A 21164-nucleotide genomic window follows, 5' to 3' on the forward strand; every position below is an offset into this window, starting at 1 on the left:
TAAATGATAAAAGCTTAGTGAAAAAATGCTGGAGATGTCTGATATTCACTTATGTCCTCGGATCCAGCTGGCACAAAAAGGGTAAATGTTGTGCTTACTAAGTGTTGAAATTTCAATTTGGCAGGCAAAATTGTTACAAAAAGCTTTAATGTATCCGTTTTATTTCAATTAACTAAAAGTGCAATGGAAATGTACGAGAAATGTTTCACAGGGTAAGTTTGATTTCGCCCTTTCCTTTTGACACAGCGTGAAAACGGGCATTTCTGCGCAAACAGATTTTTGCGAGCTTTACAAAAATGGACAGTGCTCACTCAAGAGTAACATTCTGTCAAAACTTATACTTTCATTGGATAGATAAGACCCAAACCCAAAATTAAATGTGAAAAAATACCCACATGTTGTATATCTTTTTATTTCAAGGGCTTTTTCAAAGTGTAAACTCTTTTTTGATACGCACTGTATATATATATGTTTATTTATCTATTTTGAAATATTGAAAATCTCTTTATCTGACGGTCAATCGGATCGGATTCGTCCTCACCATTAACCAGTCTCTTTGTGTTACTGTTCTAGTGGTTAAGGCACCAGCGTTCTAAGCTCGGAGCCCGGATTCGACTTCAGGCAAAGACATTTTTCGGCCTAAACGAATTTTCAAAAAGGGAGGTAATGGGGATTTCAATAGATTTACATGTTTATTTTGTCAGCATTGTTTGCTTTTCTATCAGGCGTCGCGGAACGGTATTGAAAGTAGGGGGGGGGGGGTGGTGCAGACTGCAGACAATGCAAAAATACAGATCAAGAAACTTCTGATTGAGGCTTCTTGATCAGATGATACTTTTTACGTTTTTGTACACGTTAAAAATCCCACACCCACATTCTGCGACCCTTTACTGTTTTAATGAAAAGTGGAAAATAAACTTGAGCTGAATTGAATTTAACAATTGAAATTCAATTTTAAATATATGAATATATATATATATATATATATATATATATATATATATATATATATATATATATATGTTATATATGTATTTTTGCTTCATATACTTGACTCATTTTTCGATAAAATATTGACGTAGAACACGATTTTTTTTTTAGTTCAATGAACCATATAAGTCTTCGCTCCACGTCGTGTTTCGAATCGGGATGAAGAACATTTCTCAGTTAGCAAGCACGCCCTCTTGTGCTCAATGTAAGTGAAGCATGAACAAGATGACATGGGATATGTGAAACACAATTGAGAACACTTGATAAGTGACGATGTAGTGATCGATGTCCGCACGTAATTATCAACTAAAGCAGTGTTGTCTCTTACAAGGACGTAGTTCGCAGATTTACTCAGGGCTGTGAGAAAAAAAAGATCAAAATGTTTAATAAGCTAGGGTACAGGCTTAGTCCTTACAACGTCGACAATCAAAGGTGCTTTCCATTCTGCCCACCTAAAACAAAACACTTTTTTATTCCCACATGTGTATGTATTTGAATTTTGTCAGACGTGTATCTATCAGATATGATTATTTACGTCTGGGACCGACCTTTAACGTCATCATCCGAAAGACGTGACCAGGGCTCTACCCTCAAACCTCTGCATCAATTTGTAACCTCCCCACAGCTTGGATTACAGGCGCACGCCACAACGCCCAGTTTATTCCCACATATTTCGTAAGTTCAATTTTATAATCCAAAAGAATGGATCGATTTTCATGTATGGTAATGGTAATTCAATTTTACCGACAATGGATCGTAGATAAGTACTCCCACGAAGATGCTAAACTGTTATAAGTGTTAGAACTGTCATGATGGCCCAGTGGATTAGTCTTCTGACTTTGAAACAGAGGGTCGTGGGTTCGAATCCCAGCCATTGCGTAATTTCCTTCAGCAAGAAATTTATCAACACTGTGCTGCACTCAACCCAGTTGAGGTGAATGGGTATCCGGTAGGAAGAAATTCCTTTAATGCTTTGAGCGCCTAGGCAGCCCAGCTAAAACCGGGGTAATAATAATAGCAGGGCCCGCTGGGAAAACAGTTTTCAGAACTGAAGTGATTTCCCTGGGTAAATATACCTATATCATTATTATTGTTATTATTATTATTATTATGAATATTAACCTATGAACCGAAGCAAGCTGATTAAAATACGACAGCCTGAAAAGAAAACTTGGAAAAAGAAGCTCCATTTAATAGATTGACGCAGAGAATAGGAAGGTTATTAATAAAAACATTTAATGGTTTCCAGGATGTTCATGATAATGATGTCGATGGAGATGACTATGATCAATCTTCATCATTAATATGACTCATGATCAGTAGCGTACCGTGAACCGCAGGAGACAAAGCATTGGGGGGGGGGGGCAGTGCATTGTCTGTGAACAATGCTTTGCCCCCCCCCCCAATGCTTTGTCTCCTCCGAGTCACGGTACGCTACTGCTCATGATGATAATGATGATTGTGGTGGTGGTGGTGATGATGATGGTGATGATAATGGTGTTAGTGGTGGTGGTGATGATGATGATGGTGATGGTAATTATGATGATGTTGATAGTTATAGAGATGATGGTGATATATAGCGATGATGATTATTGGATTAGAATAAGAGTGACAGGGTTTTCATAATTATTGACACAAGAATTCTGCCTTAGTTAATCTAAATAACGTTTGAACGGGCCATGAGTGAAGAAACCGACATGTTTTGACAGACACTCTTAAAAGTTCTCCGATAAGGACTATCATGTCTTATGGATCTGTTGAAAATAAGTAACTTGGGGTTGACCAGATGAAGATTGGAGGGGTTACTGGTAGGATGAGAATGGGTACGATGTATGTAAAGTGTGAAATGAAATGAAAGTGGGCATGGTGGGGGAAGTATCATTTGAGTTCTCAAATTTTGGGTTGCGTGAAGTGAAAGAGAAGGCCATACCTCGATTGTGAATCAAAGGTGTATCAGGAATGGCTGCAGGTTCCGAAGAAGTTGCTGATGCAGCAGAACGGACCGACGTTGTTTCTGATTCTATATACCCAAGTGAACAGAGAAATCAGAAAAGAAAAAAACAGTTACTACATAAAATGTTTTGGCTCAGCCAATGTCCTCAGATACAACATGTACCGCGTCGACAACGAGGCAATTTTGTTGTTCCATCGTTTCCTCCTAAAAGAAACTATTTCACCCTCTCATTTTGGTCATATTTTTGTTTCAGAACGGAGTGGAGTAGTTTTATGAGAGGAATGACCGAAGATGAGCCTGATCTTAAAAAAAATACATGAATAAACTAGAAATCACACTATGCCTCCAACCAGGACATTGACCATTATTGAGTACCCCCAGCATATCTTAAGTGGGGGTCTTAGCTAAATTTTCTTGATAAAATATAAAACTGTTTATTTTGCCAGATGTACAAGAGCTTTGTAGACCTTTCCCATATTTTTTTGTGTTTTAGGAAGTACCATTTTGCGTTAGGAAGCACCAGAATGCCTTTATCCTTCCTACAGGGCCATAAGAGAATGCAAAAAAAAAACGCTGTGGACCATATATGGAGCAACATTTTCACTTGCATTTTAGATAAGCATGTTCACGCAGTCACCAACCCCGTCCCTGATGTCAAATGTTAATGCTAATTTTGTCCCTGAGAAATCATTCTACACCAGGCTTACCGATCTCCTTTTCGCAAACGTATCGGTTGTTTTCAGAACAATTCAAGTCCACCCACTGGAAATCGTCTTCTGCTCTTAGTCGGTAGCAAAGCCCACCGTCATCAAAAGCAGCAGAAGCAGATCCGAAGTTCTCAAACGTTAAACCTGATCGATCGATCCACGACACACTCGACAGTCCTATCCACCAGCCATCGGCATCGGCCTGCAGTGGGCTAGTGTTCTCCAAGAAGTTCTGTTCCACCAGAGACCCAATGTAGACCAGATGCATTCCTAAGCCCTCACATGAGGACCTGGCACTCGTGAAGTTGGACGTGGTGTGGGAGAAGTGATAGCAACACCCTTCGAACATGGTGTCATGACTGCTCTCGTCACAGGCTATCCAATGGTAGTTCAAACATTTAAAAAAAAGATCGATTGATTAATTGAGATAAAAGCGGAGTTGAAAGCGAAAAGAAGAAAAAAGGCAGATGTGAAAAGAAACAAAGAAAAAGAATTAAAAATGCTTCCTAAGCTGTCACGGAGTTTGAAAACCAAGACTTCAGCAATCACGTTCAGGGGAAACCTGAAGACATAATTATATAATAATAAGAGTGCTTTAATAGTTTATTCATTGTACAATTTGTGGACCTATGATGCATTTTTGTCGTTGATTTGCCATGAAGCTTATCTAAAAGAGATTAAAAAATTGCTCTATGTATTATCATGATTGTAATTATTACTATTAAGACAAACACAATGACAGTGAATATAATGATAATAATGCCAACAGTTGTGAATCGAACTTTGTTTGTAGGGTGAGCGTAATAAATGAGACTTTTAGAAGTTGAAATATGTCTGATCTTCATCTGAACATTCTGTAATTGTTTGATTATCGGCGAATTGTCTATAATCAAAGTGCTTCGTATACATGGCACATTTGGCATAAATGGTTTATACATGTGTATGAAAACAAGAACTCACCACTTTCCTTCTCGCAAACGTAGTGGTATTTAGCAGAACACGAATCAGACATCCATTTGAAATTGTCGATGACAGACATGCGAAAGCATACCTTTCCCATGGCGAGTCCTGTGCTGTAATCTCTTAATTTATTGTAGGACAAACTCGAACCATCTTCCCAAAAGAGACGAGAAAGACCAATCCAATAGCCACTTTCTGCTTCTCTGCTTTCACCACTGTCGCTGTTGCTTCCTTCACTGCTATCACCACTGTCGTCGTTGCTTCCTCCACTGTTGTCACCACTGTCGTTGTTGCTTCGTTCACTGCTATCACCACTGTCGTTGTTGCTTCCTCCACTGTTGTCACCACTGTCGCTGTTGCTTTCTCCACTGCTGTCACCATTGTCGCTGTTGCTTCCTCCACTGTTGTCACCACTGTCGCTGTTGCTTCCTCCACTGTTGTCACCACTGTCGCTGTTGCTTCCTCCACTGCTGTCACCACTGTCGCTGTTGCTTCCTCCACTGTTGTCACCACTGTCGCTGTTGCTTCCTCCGCTGTTGTCACCACTGTCGCTGTTGCTTCCTCCACTGCTGTCACCACTGTCGCTGTTGCTTCCTCCACTGCTGTCACCACTGTCGATATTGCTTCCTCCACTGTTGTCACCACTGTCGCTGTTGCTTCCTCCACTGCTGTCACCACTGTCGCTGTTGCTTCCTCCACTGTTGTCACCACTGTCGCTGTTGCTTCCTCCACTGCTGTCACCACTGTCGCTGTTGCTTCCTCCACTGCTGTCACCACTGTCGATATTGCTTCCTCCACTGTTGTCACCACTGTCGCTGTTGCTTCCTCCACTGCTGTCACCACTGTCGCTGTTGCTTCCTCCACTGCTGTCACCACTGTCGCTGTTGCTTCCTCCACTGTTGTCACCACTGTCACTGTTGCTTCTTCTACTTCTGTCATGACTGTCGGAGTTGCTTTCTTCGCCACTGCCTCCACTGCTGCTACCACTATTGCCTGCCCCAATATCGCCATCATCGCTCTCATCACTATTGTAATCGTCACGTTTGGGCAAGTTGTCGGCTAAAAACTTTTGTTCCTTCGACGATTCTATGAAGACCAGATGCATTCCAATGTTTTCGCACGATGCTTTTGACGAGTAAAAGTTCTCCTTGCTTTGCGAGAAAAAATAACAGGAACCGTCGTGTTCAATGTACTCCGACGCATCGCACGCTTTGTGGGGGAAAATCAGAGAGATAGTAAGCAAAATTAATGAGATATTGATGGGAATTGGAGAAAGGAACGACATGGGCAGAGAGAAAGAGAGAGGGAGAGAAAGGGGGAGGAGGAGAATTGATAATAGGCGGCAAAGACGATCAAAAGAATTCAAATAATCATGTCACCGGATCATGTCATTCTAACCTTTTCCTTAGTGACCATTAATTAACTTTATGGCAAAGCGTCCGACAATACCCTTGGAATATGATCTTGTTTAATACTGCCACTTCTTGTTGAAATTTTCATAAATCCACCAAATCGTTGTGATCGAGCGTTTCAGTTTCATCAGAGGACTACCTTGTCTCACGTCCGACATAGTGACAGTTACTTTAGGAATTGTGCTTCTAATGCCCAGCGCACACTATGCGATCGCTTGCGACGCGATTTTTTTTAATAAATCGCATTTTTGCATTATGTGAAAGTTTCAAGAAGTAAACTTATATCATTTGAAGTCCGGCATAATGTTAGGAATAATAAAATCATATAATTTTGCTTTGTGGCAAGCCCCCTGTGGTCGGAGTAAAGTCCAAATCGGTTTCAAGTCGCAGCCGATGATGACGTCATTATGATTTCAATTTGAATTTTCTTTTCAGGGAGGCTCGAACTAGACTGAATTTCGATTTCAGTAGTCCTACCACTATTCTAAATTCTGATCGCTAAGATTTTATTGATTGGAATGTTCATATGTTTTTTTTTCTTTGAAATTCGGATCGCAACGAATCGCATAGTGTGCGCCGGGCTTAAGGTAATCAAAATCAAAGAAAGTTGTCAGACCTAACAAATTGTCAGTAGACAAAATGTTGATTGAATTAACATTTCGATTCTAATACTCGAATTCTTGTTCGACCATAATGCCCGATTGCTTGTATGTTGCTTAGAGGAAACAAAATGATCATAAATTATATATACAGTGCGTATCAAAAACAGTTTACACTTAGAAAAATTCCTGTAAAATTATATATTTGTTATATCCTGAAGATTTTTCCACATTTTAATATTGGTACAGATCCATTTAAGAAAACGACGATATAACTGTCGAAAAATATTTCCGCTTGAGTGAGCACCACTTACGTTTGAAAAGTTAGTGAAAAATGATTTGCGCAGAACTTTGAAATAGTTATGCGAATAAAAGTAGACCTTAATCATGAAGAATACGTGGAATTTAGCTAGTAAAATTGATTTGATGATATCTTTTACCTTTTTTAACTTGTTTCCTTGCCCAAAACACTTCGAAGAGTGCATTGCGCCCCACCCCACTCCCCCACACACCGAGACCATCGTGACGATATTTGCTTTACACTGAGCTGTGATTTACATGAAATGGCTTAGACTTCATTTTAATTTTGTTAATCATTGTCAAGCTTGGTAAAAGTGTGGAAAAACAAGTATTAAATGAAAAATGAAATGTAAACCCACTTTAAATGATACAAACTTAGTGAAAAATTGCTGGAGATGTCTGATAAAAACTTTTGTTCAGATTCAGTTATGTCCTCAGATCCAGCTGGCACAAAAAAGGGTAAAGGTTGTGCTTACTAAGTGTTGAAATTTAAATTTGGGTGGCAAAATTGTATAAGAAATGTTTCGCAGGGTAAGTTTGATTTCGCCCTTTGCCCTTTACACAGCGTGAAAACGAGCATTTCTGCGCAAACAGATTTCTGCGATCTTTACAAAAATGGACAGTGCTCACTCAAGTGTAACATTCTGTCATAACTTTTGCTTTCATTAGATAGATGAGACCCAAACCCAAGATTATATGTAAAAAAAATACCCACATGTTGTATATTTTTTAATTCCCAGGGCTTTTTCAAAGTGTAAACTTTTTTTTGATACGCACTGTATACATGATATGTTTTGATTTATTATTTCCTTCTGTATTCATATCATTTGTTCATTCATTTGAAATATCATTCCAAACAAAATATATATACCCTCACACACACCAAATACAGGTAGTAAATACGGTTTTTCAATATTGTTATGAATTATATGATATATTGTACTTTTCATCTTTGTGTATACTTATTGTTGAAGCCATTGGAAACCAAATTTCTTTGTATTCTTACATTGACTAATAAAATAATCTTTAATCTTTAATTCTTAGATAATTTCATATATGCATAGGCGGATCCAGGGGGGGGGGGGGCGAGGGGCCCGGGCCCCCCTATTGGCGGAGCAAAAAAAAAGAAAAAAGGGGAAGGGAAGAAAAAAAAGGAAAAGAAGTGAGAAGAAGAGTGAATTAATAAAATAGGGTGAGGGGAGAAAATTAAAAAATATATATTTCATGTCACTATATAAAATTTTCGCTTGCGCTTCACGCTCGCATTGCATATTCAATGAGATACATATCTACTCAATTAATAGGCTTATATGGAGCTTAAAATATCAAGATTGAAGTCAATATTCAGAACATATTTCAGCTCGGACATAGAGCTTTCCTCATTTTGTTTGATTTACAAATTGATTTTCAAAAAGCGCTCTGTAAAATGTCCGTTTTATTGTCTAAGTATCAACATTTACAGCTCGCGCTACGCGCTCGCATTTCATTTGTCAAGAGTCTATTCTTTTCGTGTACTAGTATTCCATAAAGTTTTCAAAATATCCCCTTTTCATGTCTGATTGTCAAGACCTAGTCGCATTTTGATTGGTGAGTAATGTATACCTCGACAGTGTTTATAACAAATTATTTAAAATTCCCTTTTTATGACATTTCTCAAAGTTTTTGGCTCGCGATTTGCGATCGCATTTTTGTTAAGAAATATATATTAACCCATGCGCCCTATTTATAATTACAAAAGTCCTTAAAACGTCCAGTTTTCAGGCCTTAATATGAACAAATTTCGAGCTCTCATTATGTTTATTTTATCAAAAACTAAAATAATATTTTCATGAATTCCTTTTAATTATATTGTCCCTATTTTCAGAAAGGAATATCGACAAGCATTATTACGCGCTTATGAAGAAAAATAGGTAGACAGTCATCATTTTCTATATGATATCCTGTCCCGGTCCTAGGTAAAAATGATAATAGGTCTAATAAAAATATCAGCTCGCGCTTTGCGTTCGCATCATTTATTAAGTGCGATCCATATCCACTTCACAATTTTCCTACACAGTGCTTGAATTAGAGCTTAATTGACGAGTTTTCAGATCGGAATACCAAATATTTTCAGCTCGCGCTTCGCGCTCGCGTTATTAATTTTCATTTAGAATGCCAAGATTCTAAGTCTAAAACTCGCGCACGCATGCTTATTGAGGCACGCGACTTGTTCTTTATTTAAAACATGCTTAAATTACCCAGTTTCAGATCAGTATATCAACAATTTTCTGCTCACATTATTAATGTAAGAATTACCCAAATTACCCATCCTTTTCATGATTTACAAAACATAAGTGTCCCGCTTTTGGGTCTAACTTTCTTTTTTTTTTCGCTCTCGCTTCGCGCTTGCATTTTTTAGTTATATACCCATCCTATTCATGATTGCAAAAAGTGCTTAGAGTGTTCATTTTTAAGGTCAGGATGTCATAAATTTTTAACTCGCGCTTCGCGCTCGCATTATTTGATTGTTGGAATATGTATCGTATTTATGGCTAACTGCTAACAATCCTTAACAGGTCCCTTTTCGATCAGGTCAGAATGTATACGAAAAATTTCTGCTCGCGCTTCGAGCTCGCAGTAAATATGTAGTTACATACCGGGGGGGGGGGGCACTTACATTGACGAGTGGATACCATGTGCGACCAAAAAAAATCACGTAAAAAAGGATGTCTTTTTCAAGATAGGGCACTTTACCTAAGTAACGTAATAAGGGTGTCAAAAACACTAAAATAATGAAAAGGGGTATCTATTTCGCTAGGCCTGGAAAAGCTATACGTGTTTAGGGTCAAATTTGCGAGGGTATACAAAATTTAAGACTAAAATGTTTTATAGAGGATGTACTTTTTGCCCCAACACTACGTGTTTAGAGTACGATTTGCGCGAGATGTGGGAGGTGGGGCCGTACTAAACCCAATGATGTAGGTAAAGGTAAAACCGACGACCGACGTCCGTAACATAACGATTAAAATCTCGCTGCGCTTGTTAGGGGTTCAATTCAGGGAATACTTGCCAAGAGTATCGTTTTGTTTCCAATACTTGTTAAGGGTAGGGTTTATCACACGCCAATACTTGTTAAGGGGTGCATTTTCAGAATATGGAAAATGCTTGTTAAGGGTGCTTTTCGGGACCCCATGGTCGCGCATGGTATCCACTCGTCAATGGAAGTGCCCCCCCCCCCCCCGGTTACATACGCATCTTGTTCAGGATCACTTACATTGCCAAGAATGTTCAATTTTCAGGACAAAATACATTTCCCTAATAATTAGCTCGCGCTTCGCGCTTGCACTGTTTAAATAGGGCTCATGAGATTATTATATATTTATGTTGTGTTATATATAGGTAAGAAGTGACTATACCACTTCAAAGAACCAAACAAAAACCAACTTTGGGCGGAAGATCGGGGAAAATATGGGTGAACAAAATCGCCCCCCCCCCCTATCGGCAAAGGCTGGATCCGCCCCTGTATATGAATGATAATTTTGCCACTAAGAAGTGTCAAACTTCTTTCTTGCTCGATGTAGCATACTTGTCTCTTGTCATGCCCAAGTGTTATGTGTTTTCTTTGCCAATCTCACAGACACACATCAGAATACAATCGAGAAGGGTGTTGGGATGAAAGACGTACAGTCGTTCAAGGTGATTCTATTGTATCTTTTCAACTCAAATTCATCATTGTTTATCTTGACCCACCACTTATCATATTCTGTCTGTAACTTTACGTGTCTTTCTCTACGTCAGTTCACCGAAAAAGAAAATTTGAAAGGGTATGAACTTAAACAACAATTGTATTGAATTTCCAAGATAAAGATGTATAGACCTACAAAATATTATTGAGCGTCGTCTCACTCTTTCCCGCGCACAGATATCTCACGAACCAAAGATGAGTGCAATAAAGGCATACATGTCTGCAAGGACGGACTTAGATTTGTCACTTCAACCAATAACAGGTTTAGATTACAAAGACTCTGTCTCAAATAAGTAGAGTCAGCTACAGTAGGCATACATAGTATCTAGTCTTACTAATTCGGACTCTGCATTTTTATGCACTATGCAAATTGCCCAAACCAAGGGTCTGTGCCTGCAGACTAGCAATATACTGCCAACCGGTGTCAAGGGGGGGGGGTGCGGGTGCATGTCCCTCGAATGCACCCCTTAAACAAATCAACATAATAAAATACGATAAAAAATCATAATCATCCGCTTGTGAGACCAGTGATAGCTTCGAGGAGACACCGCGGAACCTAGTAGAATTAGACAAGTTCCTGTCAAAAAATATTTGTATATAGATTAGGCCATTTTATGTCATATAGACCAATGTCTAAGATCATTTGAAGATTAACACATTGACATTAACTTTCAATTTTTAACGAAAGTTTAAGATTTTGAATTTTGGAGGTAATTTTGAAAGTATAGGTCCTTTTTAAGAACTGAATGGTTAGCAATAATTATTTCCATTCCCCTACAGGCTCTAATTCAATTTGTTGCTTTTTACACTTATTTCTTCCTACTCATCATTTATGTATTTGTGTATCCCCCGTTTTTCCTTTACTTTTTCGTTTGCCCTTTTTATTTATTCCCCTATTTTTCTTGTCGTATTGATATTTTTATGGGACTCTCACTGCATATTCTTTGGAGCCTTTAACCAACAAGCTCTGCTTTTACATTTGGCTCCCCATATCCACACCTCTCTTTTTCTTTCTTTGTCATATTACAACCATTTACAAGAAAACATTATAGTACTTTTTTTATTGTTATATTAAGTATACATTTCATATTTTACGATATGTATTTATGCTTACCTATGATAATTTGTATTGTATAATATTATTGTTTGTATTGTATAATATTATTGTTTGTATTGTATAATATTATTGTTTGTACTGAGTTGTTGATTTTGTTGAAAATGTGAGATGTTGATATGAATAAAACATTGAACCTTGAACATTAAGTATCAGCAACACCCAGCTGAGTTAGAGTGTATGCTTTAAGTGAACGAACTTTGCTGTAATTTTATTTCTCATGGAAAATCTATAGTCTGTTTTTTGCGTTTGTGTGTGTGTGTGTATGAGGGCGTGTGTGTGAAAGTGATGATTTGGGGAAGCGGGAGAAATATTGAAAATGCACAATACATACTGACAGTACATACAGTGCGCAGGTCTGACAGTGCATACAAACAGTGTTTTATATTTTGGGGAAAAGGCTGTCAAAAATTACTTATGTTTGCAGATACGAATGAAAACTGTATATTGTACGATATAGGACGACATTAACATTTTACTTGTATTATGAATACATTCTCTATATATCTTTGGTGCATCCAATTCATCAAGCCTTATTGGCTTTTACGGGTGCACCCTTTCCATTATTATTTTAATTATATTTCGTACGTTATTATTTGTATGCTATGTATATTATATTTCCTATTTGTATCGTTTTAATCAATTTGATATTTCAATTTTTTACTTGTACATATGTATTTTTAATGGAAATAAATAAATGAATGAAAATGAATGAATATCTCTGTACAATTACATGTTCTATGGTAGCTCAACGTCGCTATGATGGTGAAGCTTTTAATCAGTGCAATGCGGGTGAAGTCACTCTCATCATCCTGTGCTCGATCAACTATGCAAAGTGTCTGCTATTTGGCGACATTAATTATTCAACTATGAACTATCCACAGTAATATTGTTCATTCAATACCCGTGCACATGGTTGTTGTTATGTCTGTTTTTCCAGGAAATAGCCATATTTTATTCAATTGATAACGTTCCTAGCTGTGTGTGTGTGTGTGTGTGTGTGTATTTGAGTTTTGTCAGACGTGTATCAATCAGATATGATTATTTACGTCTGGGACCGACCTTTAACGTCACCATCCGAAAGACGTGACCAGGGCTCGAACCTCTGCATCAATTTGTAACTCACTTCCCCACAACTTGGATTACAGGCGCACGCCACAACGCCCAGTTCCTAGCTGATAAATATAATGCCCCTTTAAAGCTTTTGCCACACGAGCAATTCAAATTTGTTTTTTCCCTGGTTAACTTTGCAAGGCTTAAGGGATCTCAACATAGTTCGTATACTTACTTGTTTTAATAGATCTACCATGTTAACCATAATTATTATTATTATTGCTTTTACAATTTTATTAATTTCCTGTATGTAAATATCTAACCTGTAGAAAATTCCAGTACGCAAAGGGAGGGGGGAGGGGGGCAGTTGCCCAAGCCCCCAGAAATTTTGAAAACTTACAATTTCTACCTAAAATTTTCACAAAAGTCACAAAAATAATTATGCACGAAATCCTTCAATTTCACTTTAGGAAATGCAATACCACCCTCGCTCCCTCTCTTTTGAGTTTCTTCGACTTTTATGCGTTTTGTCCCCCCCCCCCGAAAAAAAAGTTTATAACTTGAATGATGAAGATGTCAAGGTGACAATGGTGAAAGTATAAGCCATGGAAATGATGATGGTCAAGATGGAGATATCATTAATGATGAAATCAAAAGAAGAATGACTTTGCGATAAACAGAAACATTGACACCGAAATTTTACTTAAATTTTTTTTATATTAACATGGATTTAACGTTTGCCTTAAATGAGTAAACAGACGAATAACTTTTTATATGGTTGAGAGTTCCATATTAATTAGGACCATGGTGTCTTAGGGATCTATGCGCAATAAAAATTGGGGTTGATTAAAAGAGTTATGGATAGGGTATGAATTAATAGATGTGTTCATATTATTGTGGAATGAAAGAAGGGGCATGATCTATCTCATCCCCCTGCTTGTAAAAAAAGGGAATTAAAAGCTCGAGATCCTTTCAACTCACCGCCATCTTTTTCGCAAATGTAGTAATTCGAGATCGAACACGGAGCATCAAACCATTCGGATGAAGACGACGGCAGAATCGCGAAACAGACGCCGCCCTGATCGAGTGCCGCCGAAGCTTGGCCGATGTCTTCGTAGGCGATACTTGAACCATCAAGCCAGGCAACACCGGTGAGGCCCATCCAGTAATCTTGGTTAACGAACATATCTACCAGGAATTGTTGCTCTTCCTGGGATCCGATGGAGACGAGGTGCATCCCAAGACTGTCGCAAGAAGACATGGCATCGTAGAACGTGGACTCCAGTTGTGAAAGATGATAGCAGGACCCGCCGAGTTCAACTTGAGTACTGTTACACGCTGTCAAGGAAAGAACAAAACTTTTATTCCATAATTCGACTCTAAATATCAAGCTGCAAAGACAGTCAAAGATATAATGAATAGATGAAGCAAAGGATCAGCAAGAGAATGTATAAATGTATAAATGTATGAATCTTGTGGAAACCGTGACGAATCTTATTCAATATCACCATCATTTTCTCGTAACTCTTCACAAGTTGGTAATGAGACTTTTGATCACCTTGATACGTCCAGTAGGCCTACTGGTAGTTTTGAAAATGATTTTCATGAACCATCACATGAACTGAGAAAAGGTAAGATTAATCAGTTAGTAAATGGTTCAGTTCCTAGGTTAAGAAACAGGGGCTTAAAATTTGCTCATTTGAATATTCACAGTTTAATTGCTAAAATTGATGAACTTAGATTACTTTTGAGAAATTCATCATTTGATGTTGTCGGATTGAATGAGACACTTTGCGACTCAATGATTGATGATTCTGAATTGCGTATTGATGATTATGTCTTAATATTACGTAGAGATCGTACGAGACACGGAGGTGGTGTGGCTGTATACATATCGAAGAGGTTCAATTACAAAAGAAGGGAGGGATGATCTGATTTCATCAAATTTAGAATGTATTTGGTTTGAATTGTATTATCCAAACAAGTCTCCAATTCTGGTTGGGGAGTTTTATAGACCTCCGAATTCTCATGTTGATTTCTTTGAAGAATTAGACAGAAACTTGGACGCTGCTCTCTTGGAAGATATGAGCAGTATTATTTTGGGTGATTTCAACTGTGATTGTATGCCACAACAAAATGATGTGAATGGGGAAAAATAATGTTTTATACAAATATGTACGGGCTGAGGCAGCTAATTGATACTGCTACAAGAGTTACAAATACCTCTGCCTCTTTAATTGATTTGATATTTGTATCAGACAAAGAACTATACAGTGAATGGGGAATATTTGAAACTAGTATAAGCGATCATCATTTGGTGTATACAATTCGCGATTTCAGTGCTAAGATGTATAAAGATTCCGAATATGCAGAATTTCGTTCATTTAAAAATCTTGATGAGGAAACATTTTATAGTGAATTGAGAAATATTCCTTGGCAGGTCGTAAAAGATATAGATGACGTTGATGTTGCATGGGATGTATGGTTGAATTTTTTAAATGATGTAATAAACAGGCACATTCCCTTTTGTAAAAAGCGGATAAGAAAAAAAAGCTTGTCCTTGGATATCTGACGAGGTCGTCAAGCTAATGAAGGAACGTGATAAGGTTCTAAAAACAGATAAAGCTAACAACAATAATGATATCTGGAACACATACAAATTTCTGAAAAATAAAGTTATTCATCTCATGAGAAAAAGTAAAAAAGAATATAATGCAAACCAGATTTCACAAAATCATAACAATAGTAAGAAAATGTGGAGATGTTTGAGAGAACTTGTGCCCAAGTCATTACCTATTTCTCCCAACACCATAAACGTAGATGGAAAAGATGTATCGGGCAATGCAAATATTGCTGAAGCATTCAATGAATTTTTCATTTCAAATGCTACTGATATTACTAAGGACTTGCAAAGGGATACGTCTCAACAGAGAGTTCAAGTAGAAGATGATACAAATGTTGGTTCAATTCACTCTCAATTTGAGCTAAAGTTGATTACTAAAGATTTTGTTTTGAAACAGATTGATAATCTGAGTATGGATAGATCAACTGGGGAAGATCATGTCAGCTGCAAACTTTTAAAGATGACAAAAAATGTTATCGCAGAGTCCCTTTGTGATATTATTAACAAATCCCTTTCTACTAGAATTGTTCCTCGTGCATGGAAAAAGGCTCGGGTAGTACCAATATTTAAATCTGTGATATGTCTTCGTTGAATAATTACCGCCCCATTTCTATATTACCAATCGTGAGTAAAATTTTAGAAAGGGCTGTTCACCAACAGCTAAGTGAATTCTTGGACGTGAATGATTTATTACACCCAAATCAATCTGGTTTTCGGCCTATGCATTCAACAACTACTGCCCTTGCAAAACTTGTAAATCAGTGGTCGTTAAACATTGATAACAATTTAATTTCTGGAGTTGCGTTCATAGATCTTCGGAAGGCCTTTGATACCGTGGACCATACCATGAGCTGCTTTTAAAGAAATTAGCTTGCATTGGTTGTAGTAATAGGACTATCACTTGGTTCAAATCATATTTATTTGATCGACAACAAGTGACACAATTCAAAGGAGCCAAATCGCACCCTTCAATCGTCAAATTAGGCGTGCCACAAGGGTCAATTCTAGGTCCCCTTTTATTATCAATATATGTTAATAGTTTACCTGAATGTATTCATGAAGGTATCATAGATATGTACGCTGACGACACGACACTTACCGTCAGTGCGAATGATGCGACAGTTTTGGAAGAAAAATTAACTGTTGCATTAAACAAGGTCATGGCATGGATTAAAGATAATCAGCTCGTCCTCAACACTGAAAAAACTTGTGTCATGATAATAGGTTCTCGTGCTAATCTCAGGAAAATAGATTCTTTCACGATTTCGTTAAACGGTGATTTGATAAATAGAGTTCAATTCACCAAATGCTTAGGAGTTTTGATAGATGAAGAACTGACATGGTCAAAACAAATTGAAAATGTATGTAAACTTACTCAGAAAAGTATTGGCATAATAAAGAGAGCGAAAAGTTCTTTGCCTGTGCAGTCCTTAAAGTTGCTTTATAACAGTTTAGTGTTGCCAAGATTTGATTACTGTTCTGCTGTATGGTCGAATAGATTTCAATCCCATACAATTAAGCTGCAAAAAATTCAGAAGAGGGCTGCAAGAATAATATTGAACAAGACATACGACACACCGTCGGCTGATTTGTTCGCAAATCTAAAATGGATGACACTAGACAAACGATTTGAGCTCAGTCGCGTTTTGATGATATATAAATGTGTTCATAATTTAGCACCTTCTTACCTTCAGGTAAACTTAACCAATCCAAATGATGTAAATGAACATCATACCAGACAGAGAGACAGTGGATATTTACGCGTGCCCAAGTTTCGCACTGATCATGCTGATTGTTATAAGTGTAGTCCAATATTTATTGTTTCTTCAATATTTGAATGGAATAAGCTTGATTATTCAATTAGAACAGCTCCTTCTGTCATTTCATTTAAGAGAATGTATAGAAGAACTTGTATTTTATAAATAACTTGCGGAACACCCACTGTTGTGCGTATTTTGTGTTAGCATGACCTTGATGATTTGGTGTATATTATCAGTATTTTCAAGATGTCGTTCTTAGTTAATTTGATTTATTGATATTTGATTATACGTCAAACGAGTGCCCGTCTGCGTTTTGTTTGCTGCTAAGTTTGTTAATGTTTCGTTTTACATTCAAATCCTAATGTGAATCTTAATGCCGTAACATTCTGTACATACGTTATGCATTTTGTAAATATGTTTATTGTTATTCAGGGCCCCATGGAAGACCACTACTTATTGACGAATGGGCTACCCTGTCAAAATATCAGAAATAAATAAATAAATAAATAAAAACTCTATTTGTAATGCATAGTATTGCATACCCAGGAGTATTTTCTGCCTTCAAATTAGTTACAATCGCAAGTAATTATTGTCTATAAACTGGAGTAAGAAACATTGAACTATCACTTCGTTTGTTTAAAAAGTCCTTAAAAGACATTTCTACATGCAGGTATGATAATTCCAGCTAATTTTCGGCCTATATGACAGCATTAAATTCCTCTGCCATAGTTTGACTATCTTCAACCATAGTTCCGTCTACACATAATTTATTAAGAGCATTAGGCTCGTTACTTTAAATTTGCTTAGTGCCCCATTTATGTTTTTTTTCATCAGCCTAAATGGATATCATATTTTCACTCTCTTTATGCTTTTGGAGTATTCAAACATAATGCATCAACAGCTTCCCCATTTGTGTCATATATATTGTTATAAAGATATTGATTTCAGTAATCCAGTTGATATAGATTCATCAGTCTTTATAGAGAACTCTTTTCTCGTATCGCATCGAGGATTACCGGGAACAAATCTTCAAATTAAGGGTAATTTCCTATTATTGCGGTGATAGTCTCTTTTAAACAGGTTATTGATGTTTGATAACGCAGATACTATTCATTTTTTTAATATTTCATTTCATTTCATTTCGTTTATTTCCATTTTCAACAATTACAGTTTATTTTGTACATGTTAACATATAAATAACAAAACATATTTCAAGTATTCCTGTACAAAAATTATATTCAAGATTATTACATATCAGGTTGGAAATGGAGGAGGCTGCTAAAAAGCGGAGTTTGTAGAGTGCAGCCTCCTAATAAATATTCTTGTAGTTGCATAACATATAAAAATCAAAATAACAACTAGAGCATGAACCAGTTAAATTAAAAGGAAATAGGGGAAATTAAAATAGAAAAGGAAATAAGAAAAAGAGAGATTAAAGGTCTTCAGAATCCAGCCCCAGCACTCACAGACGGACCTCGTTGATCAACAGGAAAACGAAAGAGATGGAAAGCGTACGTGACATGATAATCATGTTTGATTTAAAAAAAATACAAGAGTTTGAGTGATGAAGAGTTAAATTCAATGGTTATCTTGGAGAAATTTTTGAACTTATATTTGAAAGAATTAAGGCTTGGTGATTCTTTGATCTTTTTATTAATAGTTCCCCAGAGTCTAGGGCCTTAAAAAGTAAAAATAGATTTTGCAAGGATGGTCCGGGGTAGTGGTAAATGGAATCCATCTGATTGACGTGTGGGATATTTGTGAAGAGTTTTGTTTTTGTTAAATGAAGAATTAAATATGAATGGTAACATATTATTGTTTAACTGATACATGGATTGACCTAAATTATATTGGTACAGTGTTTTTATTTTTAGAATGTTATTGTTAAAAAACAACTCATCTGTGTGAGATCTCCAGGACAAGTTGAAAATAACACGCAATGCCTTCTTTTGTAAAAGTAATATTCTATCAAGGTAGGTTGAGTGTGTATTTCCCCAAACAATTGCTCCATAATTTAAATATGGTAAAATTAATGTTGAATAAAGCATTTTTAGGCAGGAAGTTGGAAGAAAAAACTTAACTTTGTTAATAACACCAATATTGCGTGAAATTGTACGACATATAAAGTCAATGTGTGTTTTCCAAGATAATTTGTTGTCTATTATGAGACCTAAAAATGTTGTTGTAGTAACAACTTCAATGTATTTATTGTCCAATTTGATATTAAATGGCAATTGTTCTAAAGAATTTATAAAAAGCATGCATTTCGTTTTTTGTACATTAATTGACAATTTGTTAGCCCTAATCCATTGTACCAATTTATCCAGTTCAGTGTTCAGTACATTTATTAAAATATCGGGGTTAGGATGAGAGAATAGTACATTTGAATCATCTGCAAAAAGGACATAAGATAATATTTCAGAGGAGTTCTGGATGTCATTTATATAGATTATAAATAAAAGAGGGCCCAGGAGGCTGCCTTGGGGAACACCCCAGTTAACATTTTGTAGAGAAGAATTTTGTTCATTTATGCTCACGAATTGTTTACGATTTACGGGGTAGTTTCTGAACCACTCCAAGGCCTTCCCACGAACTCCGTAATTTTCAAGTTTGTAGAGCAGTATTTCATGATTTATAGTGTCAAAAGCCTTGGAGAGGTCCAGAAAAACACCTATTGTATGTTCATCTCCATTGATACGAGATTTTCAAAAGAAGAATTGTTGTTAGTATTTTGGGTTTCATTGTTCGGCCTAAACAAATTGTAAAACTCATCATCATTCAACCAAGGAGATCCTTGATTCAACACTGAAAAGGGGAAATTTTCAATCACTGGGAATTGAAAGAGAAAAACACGATATGCAAAAGAGTCGCTTCCTGAAGAGACCGACGAGACCGCGTGCTCTGAGTGTCAGCGAGGCAAGGACCTGGGGCGGTATTCTGAAAACGTTCTTATCTTAATTTTGTTCTTATCTAGGTCGCGTTCTCAAATTGGTATTCTGAAAACGTTCTTATCTTTTTCTTATCTTTTGTTCTTATCTTTTTCTTATCTTGCTTTCCATCCAATGCTGAGCGCGTAAATTTATAACTCGCGCATATAATACAAAATCGCGCTAAAAAGATAAGAACAAAATCAAGATAAGTGGTATTCTGAAAACGTTCTTATCTTTTATCTTTCTTATCTTCTTACGATATTTATGATAATATTTAAGATAGCGAGAGGGTTATCACATCTCATGATGTCCGCGTTCATTCTTGCTCAAAAATCGATGGACACTGGTAGTAACAGGTATTTCTCCCACCCTTTATTTTGCCCGTCTCTTTTTCTATCCTTTTTTTCTTTCTTTATTTATATATTCATGTTCTCTTTTTCTTCTTTTCTATCTGTCTGTCTGTCTTTCTTCCTTCCTTTCATTCTCCAGTTTGTTTTGTTTTCTTTTGTTTATTCTTTTGAATCTTTTAATTTCTTCTTTATTTTTCTTTTCCTTTGTTTCATTTATCAAGTTCTTCATGTTTCTTCCTTTTTCATTTTCCATTTTCCTATTTTCTTCTTTACTAAGTCTTTATTTCTGCTTTTTTATTTCTCTTTTTTCTCTCTTTCATTCCTTTTCTTTCTTTTTTCCTTGTTCTGTCTACCTTCACTTTATTTTTTGTAATATTTTTATTTCTTCCTTATATTTTTTTCTTTCATTCATTCTTTCGTCTTTATATTTGTTTTTTTCCTTTTTTTTTTCTTTCTTCCTTAGCTTAAATTTCAAATTTCCCCCCTTATTTTTCTTTGTTTTCTTTGTTTTATTTCTTTTATTATTATTATTTTGTTCTTTTTTTTGTTCGTTCGATTGCTCTCATTTTTTTAAATTTCTGCTTTCTGACACTTTTGTGTCTTTTTTACTTAATTTATTTCTTTTTGTTCCTTCTTTCGCTCATTCTCTTTCCGTTCGTTCTTTATTTACTCTCTTTATTTTCTTATT

The 21164-nt window shown here is 36.5% G+C and overlaps 1 protein-coding gene across 1 annotated transcript; it reads right to left on the reverse strand.

The window, feature by feature from the left end:
* Window positions 1–1039: 1039 nt before the first annotated feature.
* LOC129275912 (serine-rich adhesin for platelets-like) lies at window positions 1040–14146 on the reverse strand. Its single transcript, XM_064109527.1, has 5 exons — window positions 13795–14146; window positions 4612–5820; window positions 3652–4026; window positions 2921–3010; window positions 1040–1347 (listed from the first exon to the last, which is right to left on the reverse strand). The coding sequence occupies exons 1-5, from the start codon at window positions 14072–14074 to the stop codon at window positions 1103–1105; spliced, it is 2199 nt and encodes a 732-aa protein (XP_063965597.1). The 5' UTR covers window positions 14075–14146; the 3' UTR covers window positions 1040–1102.
* Between the last annotated feature and the right edge of the window lie 7018 nt (window positions 14147–21164).

This window comes from Lytechinus pictus, chromosome 14 (assembly GCF_037042905.1).
Source record: "Lytechinus pictus isolate F3 Inbred chromosome 14, Lp3.0, whole genome shotgun sequence".
In the NCBI taxonomy this organism is placed as follows: Eukaryota; Metazoa; Echinodermata; class Echinoidea; order Temnopleuroida; family Toxopneustidae; genus Lytechinus; species Lytechinus pictus.